We start from the raw sequence: 9,162 nt of genomic DNA, 5'->3' as shown, positions 1-9,162 counted from the left end.
TCCTGACCATCTCGAAGGTATCCCTTCCCGCTTTGTACAGCACAAACTTCAGGAACTTCCCTCGCTCTCCTTTCACTTGGCATGACAGGTCCGTAATTTCAGCGCAAGAGTTATCCTCCAACCGCCTTTCTGTTACTCTGAAATCTCCCCACCTGCTCTTGATCACTCCCCCGATACCCCGGAGAGCGGGTTTCACATACTGACAGATGTGAACGTCCGTGTCCCACACTCGCAATGAGCCATAGGCCTTCCAGTTCATTATGTCAGCCTTCTAATGCAGGAGGTGGGAGGAAGAGGAGGAAGAACATGGGGGGGGATGGGGAAGAGGAGGAGGAGGTAGGAGGAGGAGGATCAGTTTATTTTAACGTGGATGGAGGAGGGAGGCAGACAACTGAGATGTTTCCTCGCAGGTACAATGCCGACGATGCTTTCCCGCACATTTATGAGAAGATCGTGACAAAGGACGGCAAACTTTGATCGAAGGAAAATGTTGTTTGTTGACATGATTGGTTGACAAGTGAATGTTTCATGCAACTTACAACACAACTGTTATTCCCCATCTTGTCTTGGTGCAAACAACATGGCAGCTCTTCACGTCACGGTCTCTTCCTGAGTCATCAGACTCACACATCAACAGCATGAAACTCGCATCTCCTTCCTCACCCCTGCATGAACTTCATCTTGCTCCTCCGCCGTTTTCTCCTTAACCTACGACGAGATCATGTCATGTGCGTACAAGATCAACATCTCACCTTGGTCTTTCCCTTCCCCTTCTTCTTCGCAGTCACTTTCTCAGTTTCAACAACTTCCACGGGCTGCTTCCGGGTATACACATACGGGTTGACCACCTGACAACAGGAGCAGTCAAGGAGAGGAGAGGAGAGGAGAGGAGAGAAGAGAGGAGAGGAGAGGAGAGGAGAGGAGAGGAGAGGAGAGGAGAGGAGAGGAGAGGAGAGGAGAGGAGAGGAGAGAGGAGAGGAGAGGAGAGGAGAGGAGAGGAGAGGAAGAAGAGAACGAGGAGCAGCAGCAGGAGAACCTTGACTCCGATCTCTGCCGGTCGGTCGAACTTGTTCTCTTGCAGCACATCACAGAAGACCTACCATGACAGGAGAAGAATGACTGGCGGTTGAGGTCAAGAAAGGGGCGACACCTCAGCATCTATCAAGTTGGTCGGCCCTGACTCCACTGCTATCTTGCGGAACATTCGATCAATCTGCGGCAGGAAGTTGAGCAAGGAGCTGCAACGCAAGCAGCTGTCGGTACTTGAGCCTCGGGGACCTCGTTGTCGATCTCCTGCATGATTGAATGGAATTGTTTGCATGTTATCACCCCCTCTCCATCGCTGAACCACGAGCTCATCATGGTTCTTGTGCAAGTGAAGAGCAGATGTACATGTAGTTCTTGTACTTATCCATCAGAGCCCTTCTTCTCATCGTCCTCACCTGCACAACAAGTGAGTCTAGCCTTGCGGTCTGGCAAAGGTTTGCACAGCTTCGTAATGAGAGATGGAGAAATCAAGCGCCTGCTCCAAGTTCATCAGCCTGCAGCTCGACCGTGAGTAACGTCGAGACTTTCTAGCCGGGACCTGTTCGCCTCATGGAACGAGAGGTTGTCCCCTTGGCTCCAGACGATGTTCGCCCTCAGCAGCAGGGCCTCCTTGACCACCCGGCACACCTGCCGGCCTTGAGGGCGAGGAGAAGCACCGGGCTCGATGACTTCACCAAGGATTTCTTGAACATGATCTTCTCCTTCTCCTTGTACGCTGCCACGAAGAGATTGCTAGCGGGAGAGACCTTCCTCGTCCTGTTGGCAAAGATCTCTACATCCTTCAGCGCCTTCGTCTCTGCCCTCTGCCTTGCAGACATGGCAGCCCGTCTCATCTACTCGCCACCATCACCGCTCACACCTCCACATCAGACCCGCCACCTGCTCCCCATAGAACTCGTGCAGGAAGTACACAACATCCAGAACGAACTCAAGAGTCTCTTGCGGCAGAGCAGTCCCCTCCTTCCCCGACAAGCTGCGGACTATCACCTCCTCCTCCTCCTCCTCCTCCTCCTCCTCCTCCTCCTCCTCCTACCTCATCCCACTCAACCGCGCGAAGATGCGAGCATGAGAGACTCGGGCGTGCTCGTCCGGGCGGGTGAACTGCATCAGAGTAAGCACGTCGTGGGAGGGTGACAGGTCCAACATGTCTCAGCAGATTGATCAGATCCATCAGCTCTAAATCACAATCTGCCTTGCTGTCGCTCCTGTACAAGTGATATTCAAGCAGAAAGTCTGCAACGATCATAGTCACTCAGCCCCACTGCCAAGTTGCCGGCGCAGCACAACCCGTTAAAGACGACTTGTCTTTGCCCAAGAGCTCGTCGTTGACGTCGCAATCTCTCTGGTTGAGTTTTTGTGAATGTCACGACATGTTGCAGAGCCGTCAGGGACCTTGGTGAAGTAGTAGACCATGATCTGTGCGTCGAGTTGTTCCTTCTTCATCTTTATCGTTGCCTCCCGAGCATCCTGTGTGGATAAGATTACATCTTCCTAGAACTGGAACTTTCACATCAGAAAAGACAGCAGCTACTCACCCTTTGAGCAAACCACGATCTTGAATCCATGACCACATTCTGACATGCAATCTCAATCACCGGAACGAGCTCTTCCATCATACCCTGAAGGCTCGCGGAACGCCAGCGTGAAAGCGTCTAGACTGATGTTCTTTTCGAATCAAGTTCATCATCTGAGAAGCTTTCAATCAGCTGGCAGGACTAGAAACAAACAAGTGCTGACATCTTCCGGATCTTCGGATTGACTCGTCACTTCCTCCACGGCAAACAGCATCTTCATCACACACGTTCAGTCCAACGAGACTCGATCAGACGTCAAACACCTCAACGTCCTTGGCGTCGCAGACTGTCTGACTCTGCGCCTCTGCAAAGGTCTGGATGGATCGCGTGTCAGTGAAGTCCTTTGCCCCTAGCAGCTCACCGGACGATTCGCCGCCTCAAACTCTACCCGCTGCCTCGCCAGGTCAGCAGCGTTTGAGACGAGCGTTTGCATCCTGTCACTGTATCTGATCTTGACTTGGAGATCTCTTTCGAGATCGACCAAGTCCTTGTTCATCTTCTTTGCACTAACATGTTCCTGTCATGCCATCGACGCAGTTGAGGGCCTCGTACCTGTAATCGATGTCGTTGAAATATGGTGAACTTGAACGAGCTGCTGACCCTGGAGCAGGCTCGAAGAAGAGAAGATCGTCCTGCGATGACGTTATGATGAAGATCACAATCTCTGTCGGAACAGCATCACTTCATTCTTCTCGATGCGAGTGTACAGGTCCGCAATTTCTCCTTCTCTCATCCCTTTTACAACGCGATCAAGACAACAGCTTGCCCCTCTCCCTTCACGTCTACCGAGCATGAACAAGATCTTCTTGTTGAGTCTTGTTAATTCCTAGTGATCGACATCACAAGCAGACAGCAACTCAGTTCCTGCAAGGCATACAATCACTTCGTCGTCCTTGACCTTGAGCACACCCTGCAGGGAAATGCATTTCTCTTCCAACACGTTCCTCCTATCAAGTCGTCAACACGATGATTGGCATGGAACAGGCGTCAGACTCGTCCATGAGAGCATTCATCTTCCTCTCCAACTCCTCGATCTCCATCTGAAACTGATCGAGGCGTACGCGTAAAGAGACTTCTTTGCTCTCCCCAATTTACCTTCTCAACGATGTTGTTGCTCAGCTTTATCTTCCTCTGCTCGTAATGCAACAAGGAAGACCCATCAGATCGAGCTGTCTTCATCTGAAACAAGCGTCATCTCGTCGCATCGCTAGACTTTTACTGCCTCTGCTCGACTTGTTGTTGGTTGGGACTGCCCTGCGATTCAGGTCAGACCACAACCGTAGCTCCTCTTGTCTACTTGAGGATCTTGCCGTCTGCGGCCGATCGTTTGTATTTTTCCATTCCTGACACGGGTAGAGTCATAGAAAGTATGCTGATTCCATCCGCCATACCATCCATCGGCGAGTCGTCACGGGGAGATGCCGTAGGTGTTTGTATCTCAGACCCTCCAGCTCTTGAATGAAGTCAACGACAGCAGAGCATCTCAATGCTCATGGTTCTCACGGCTGTTGATCCAATCGAACCTCGTCGTGTCGAGCTTCGGTACAAGAGTCTTCCTCCTCAAGGTATCTCCGTTGGAAACGTCTGTATTGTCTACCGACCTGCTCGTCGTCACCATGGTGCGGGGAGTAGCGCTAGGGGATTGGAAGTGAGATCGCAGTTTGGACAAGGACAGCCTCGAGTCGAAGTCCATCACGGGAGTGTTGGAGCGGGAGACGCGGTAGAACATGCCTCTCTCCGTGCATCGCTCCTCCAGTCCCTCCCCCCGCTCGTCTCCCGCCATCCCGGGCAGTTGTCGGAGAAGAAACTCTGCCAGCTAAATCAATTTATTTAATCCGGTGATAGGCCCGGCGCGGCCCGGGCAGGCCCCTGAGGGGATCACCGGGTGCCAGCGACCCGGGGGTACTAGCGGCCTTCATCCCGGGCCGGCGCGGCGGCGCCGTCACTCAGTAGTACTAGTACCGGGCGGTCAAGCCTCCTCGACGTAGTAGGCTCAGCGGATCTTCACTAAGCCGCAGCATCATGCAGTGGCACGCCGCCGGCTGTTCACCCCGGGCCCGTGACGGTTCACGGTTCAACGGTTGCCGCGGCCGCGTGCCCCGAGTGCAGTGCCGCGTGCCCGGCCGCCCCCGGAGTCACGGTGCCGTCACTTGCGGAGCCTTGGAGGCTTGAAGCGAAGTCCTGAGTCACAGTCACTCGGAGTCCGAATCACCGAGTCCGACGATTTGACTCCCGGAGCTCCGATGGTCAGTGAACTTCGGAATCCGGCGAGTCCGACGGTCGGCGGCCGGGACTCTCCGGGCCGGGCCCGGCCGCCCGCCCGGCGGCCGCGGGCCGCCGCCCGGCCGCGGCGCTGCCTGGCCCGACCGGACGGTACGGTATACGCCGGGATAGCTACTCAAAATTCACTCAGGGTGACATGTTGATGTTGATCATGATGTTGATTGCGGCTCAATGAGTGTTAGGCAGCAGCTCTCCCCACTTTCCCTGCGCATCCTCCTCCTCCTCCTCCTCCTCCTCCTCCTCCTCCTCCTCTATCTCCTCCTCCTCTACCTCCTCCTCTATCTCCTCCTCCTCCTCCGCCTTCTCTATCTCCTCCTCTAAGTCCTCCTCTATTCCACCACCACCTCATCTATCTCCTCCTCCTCTATCTCCTCCTCCGCCTCCTCCTCTATCTCCTCCTCTATCTCCTCCTCCACTATCTCCTCCACCTCCTCATCATCTACCACCTCATCTAGCTGCTCCTCATCGGTCTCCTCATCCTCCTGCTCCTGCTCCTGCTCCTGCTCCACCTTCACCACCACCTCCACCTCGTCATAATATTGCTTCTGCTCCTGCTCCACTTCCTGCGTCACAACCATGTTCAACCTGCATGCTGTTGCAACCTTGCACATGTCAAACGTCAAGCACCTCAATTGAATGGCGTTTCCCTCGACTTGTTTTCTCAGTCGCGCAGTTCCCCTGACTCGCTGTGACCGCAGCTCTCCATCCCCCCTCCATCTTGATCCTCACCGTGAAGCCCTTGAAACTTGTTGAGATCCTTCCGTCGCAACAGACACCATGGGGAGGGGTGGCGCAAAGCGCTCCACAAGGAGCACCAGCTCGACAAAGCACACGGTCCCTGAGCTGCCCACCATCCTGCTGCCAGACCTTCCTGAAGAGAGTCTGATCGTCATATTGCACCATCTCACCTTCCCCTTTCACAAGAAGCTTTTGAAAGGATTTGAGCTCTCCTCCTCCTTGGCCGTCGTTCCGCTCCTGGCGGGAACATGCAAAGTATTCAATGCCATGTTCATGCAGGATGCCATTTGGAAGGTGAGGGTTGCTTGTATAGACTTTGACAGCGATCATACTTCTTGTTTGTTCTGTCTTCCGTGCATGCCGATCACTCGTTTAGCCGCTGTGTGATCACCACAAGTTTGCCTGGAGCTGACTTGCTGTAGATTCTATGCATTCACCTACCAACCTTGAACCATGTCTTTCGCTTTGGTTCTCGTATCACGGTGATTCCCTTGTACACATCCTCCGAGTTTTATGAAGATTTTGGCAGCTGCGAGAAAGTCTTGGGGGATGGCGCGACGTAGCACGGCTGTTGCATGTAATGACATGCATTCCTGATCTTTTTTCGCAGCTTTTGCTTCCTGTCTCGTCAAAACCACTTCGCTCCCTTCTGTCGCCTCATGTTCCAACTCTCTCTCTTATCATCACCATCCTGATGTCACAATCTCATTCCATTTGCTCTACATGTGAGTTCCGTGGGGCGCCGCTGACGACCATGGCAGCAAGTCGAGATGGTCTCCAATGTCTTCACGCAACCTAGTGGAGTCTCGACCAGGGGAGACTACTTCATGTGAGCTCAGGACCGGAGCATTGTTTGTCACTCAACTCAACACAGGAACTACAGCAATCGCGTCAGGGTGTGCCGAGAGCCGTATACCAAGGAGGTGGCACTGGCTGAAGTCCCCATGAACTCGTTCTGAACGCCTTCAATCCACCAGTTCATGATCCGCTACTGCGGTGCGATCGGAGGAGACCGATCCCTGAGGTCGGGGATGCCGTGGCACGTGACCTACAGGAAGCATCCGGAGTGAGAGAAAGGAAAATTTCGACGCACAACCCTCTGACGATTTTCTTTCCTGCCAGAGTTCCTGAGCAGATCCAGCAGTACCTAGAATACAATGAGTTTCTGGTGATTGAGAGCCTTGACAGGGCCAGGAGGGCTGACTGCTTCCCTTGCAGTTCGATGGTTCGGATGCGATAGAGCCCAACGATGCAGAGAAGAAGAAGCGAAGGTTGCTGAAAGAAAGGTTCTACTAAGCTTGCTCTCCGATACACCGTTGTTTATCACACCAGCAGACAAGAGTTTGCGGAAGTGTTGACCGAGTGGTATCGATCAGCTTGGAAGGATCCAAGGTTTGTGCATGTTTGTCTCGAGGTCTGCGGTTGCTCACCTGTTGCTTCTCCCTCCTCCTCCTCCTCCTCCTCCTCCTCCTCCTCCTCCTCCTCCTCCTCCTCCTCCTCTTCGACGAAGGCTTCTACAACCGGTCGGCATCTCTCACTCTCCTGTGCCTCCCCGTCTCACCTCTCCTCAGGTAGTCAGCTTCGCCGACGAAGTGGAGTTGTCGGAGCCTTGGAAAGATTCCTCCTGGGTGCACCAGAGGGCAGAGCGATCGGCGGGAGGGAGGACGCGGGCGGCTGAGAGGCAGGTCATGAGCTCCACCAGCAAGCCGCAGGACTCGGACTTGACGCCGAGGGAGATGATCCTCGACTTGCTGCCCGTGAGGTACTTCGAGATCACCGTCGTTGCCAGGTGAGCGGGAAGGATAGAGGGAGAGGGGAGGAGGTGACGGGGTAGGATGCAGGGAAGGAAAGGATCGACACCAGACGTCTCCCTGGTGCGTTGCCTGTGGGCTGAGCGTGTCCTCATGGACCAAGGTGAGAGTTCCTGCTGCTTCGTCGGGCTGGCTGACTCTCGACCTCCCTCGCTGCCTCCTCCTTAGCAAATGCGGAGAAAGCAGCCGGGATGGGATGGCATGTCAGCAGCTATCCACTCGGATGACGGGAGGTGAAAGAGAGAATAGGAGGAGAGGGGAGAGGGGATGTAAACAGCTTTGTGACGTCAGGAGCAGGTTCTTTCACAACAATCTTTCCACGTTTGAAGATTGTTGCTTCGGTCCTGGAGACACGGTAAGACAGTTTGCTTGCTCCCTGTGCTCATTTGCAGGGGGACTGATGGTGGGATGTTGCAGATAGGATGTGGTTTGAGATTGGACAATACCTTCCCTGTGCTCTTCTTCACGAAGAATGGAAAAGTAGTTTCTTGCTCCTGCTCGCTCTGTCCTCGTCCTCCTTATTTTCTCCCGCTCACTCTCCCGCACTTTGTTGTTCTCTCTTCTCACTACCTCTTGCCCTTTTCCCCATCTTCCGTCGCCTTCTTCCTCTACCCTCGGGTGTTCGTCGCTCATCGTTCTCATCAGCTCCATCGCTTCATGTCTGTCCTCGAAGTCGTTCCAAATTTTCGTGACATCCAAGAAAAAGAGTTCAGCTTGCTGCTTCATCCGACGGTTTCGCTCTCTCCGCCACCTCCTGTCCTCTCTTGTTCCCACCTCCTCTCACTTCCTCCTCTCTCCTCTCTCCTCCTCTTGTCCCCTCCTGCTGTCTCCCCCCCTCCTCACGTCCTTACTTGAGCGGCAGGTTGGCGTGGACTCTCTCGACATCGTCAAGATGAACGTGGGAACTTATCCCTTCAAGTTCGACTTGACCAGTGAGTTGCTCTTGTCTTCCAGTTGGATCTTTATCTTCCTCCACCCGCTCCCTTCTTCAGCCATCCCCCCCCTCCTCCCCGAGTGCCCCTGGGAGCCTCGACAAGTCTTGTCTTGTCTTGCTCCATCTAAGTTTCTCCCTCAGGCTCCGTGCTATGGCAGAACTTGTTCGTGAGAGGGTCTTTCATCAAACCGCAAGGTGCCAGCGACACGCGCCGGCGGCTATGCTGAACCTGCAGCAGGCTTCTACGACGAAATCGCGCAGATTCCGTTGAGAATGACATTCTTGCTCAAGGCACAAGACGTGACGGAAGCTAAAACGCAGCCAAACTCCCTGGATCACTGGAAATGCTGCCCTCTATGTAGGAGGAGGCGCGAGCGCTGGCGGGGGCTGACAAGGTCGACAGGGTACGCGGAGAGATGGCCTCCAGAGGACGTGGCGAAGCAGCAGAGGGAGTGGATGAGAGCGATCAGCTACGACGCGAGGGACTGGGCCATTGCAGCAAGAGAGGAGGGAGAGGAGGGGGACGATGCGGACGATGGGGACTCAGAGGGGGTTGAGCTGGAATGGTCGGATGAGGACGAGGACGAGGACGATGAGGAGGAGGAGGAGGAGGAGGAGGAGGAGGAGGAGGAGGAGGAGGAGGAGGAGGGATGGGTTGACGAAACAGCAAATGTCGAGGTTCACAGCGACAGCCTAGGAGACGACAGCGAGTATCAATTGAGCGAAGAGAGCGAAGAGAGCGATTAGCATCGGCGAATGTCCAAGTGCCCCTCTG

At 54.4% G+C, this 9,162-nt stretch overlaps 2 protein-coding genes across 2 annotated transcripts; one reads left to right on the top strand and one right to left on the bottom strand.

Annotated features, from left to right (window-relative positions):
* Positions 1-591: 591 nt before the first annotated feature.
* On the bottom strand, positions 592-4,404 carry GUITHDRAFT_102556 (hypothetical protein; the record flags this gene model as incomplete). The annotated part of the gene is made up of 28 exons (XM_005838867.1): positions 592-609; positions 664-708; positions 753-848; positions 1,037-1,096; positions 1,151-1,213; positions 1,264-1,342; positions 1,393-1,442; positions 1,490-1,541; positions 1,586-1,674; positions 1,722-1,854; positions 1,907-2,020; positions 2,081-2,195; positions 2,233-2,280; positions 2,335-2,389; positions 2,440-2,514; positions 2,583-2,621; positions 2,666-2,734; positions 2,785-2,835; positions 2,885-2,935; positions 2,983-3,127; positions 3,174-3,253; positions 3,304-3,356; positions 3,408-3,447; positions 3,499-3,531; positions 3,717-3,800; positions 3,855-3,875; positions 4,013-4,074; positions 4,125-4,404. The coding sequence occupies 28 exons, from the start codon at positions 4,402-4,404 to the stop codon at positions 592-594; spliced, it is 2,100 nt and encodes a 699-aa protein (XP_005838924.1).
* A 1,277-nt stretch (positions 4,405-5,681) lies between these two features.
* Positions 5,682-9,134, top strand: GUITHDRAFT_134258 (hypothetical protein; the record flags this gene model as incomplete). The annotated part of the gene is made up of 15 exons (XM_005838866.1): positions 5,682-5,936; positions 6,172-6,219; positions 6,404-6,471; positions 6,517-6,565; positions 6,697-6,810; positions 6,861-6,928; positions 6,978-7,056; positions 7,214-7,431; positions 7,484-7,556; positions 7,622-7,686; positions 7,751-7,808; positions 7,871-7,933; positions 8,316-8,385; positions 8,529-8,582; positions 8,626-9,134. The coding sequence occupies 15 exons, from the start codon at positions 5,682-5,684 to the stop codon at positions 9,132-9,134; spliced, it is 1,791 nt and encodes a 596-aa protein (XP_005838923.1).
* Between the last annotated feature and the right edge of the window lie 28 nt (positions 9,135-9,162).

Source organism: Guillardia theta, assembly GCF_000315625.1.
Source record: "Guillardia theta CCMP2712 unplaced genomic scaffold GUITHscaffold_10, whole genome shotgun sequence".
Taxonomy (NCBI): Eukaryota; class Cryptophyceae; order Pyrenomonadales; family Geminigeraceae; genus Guillardia; species Guillardia theta.
The sequence above is the reverse complement of the archived record's forward strand: the minus strand, read 5'-3'. Positions and strand labels throughout refer to the sequence as shown.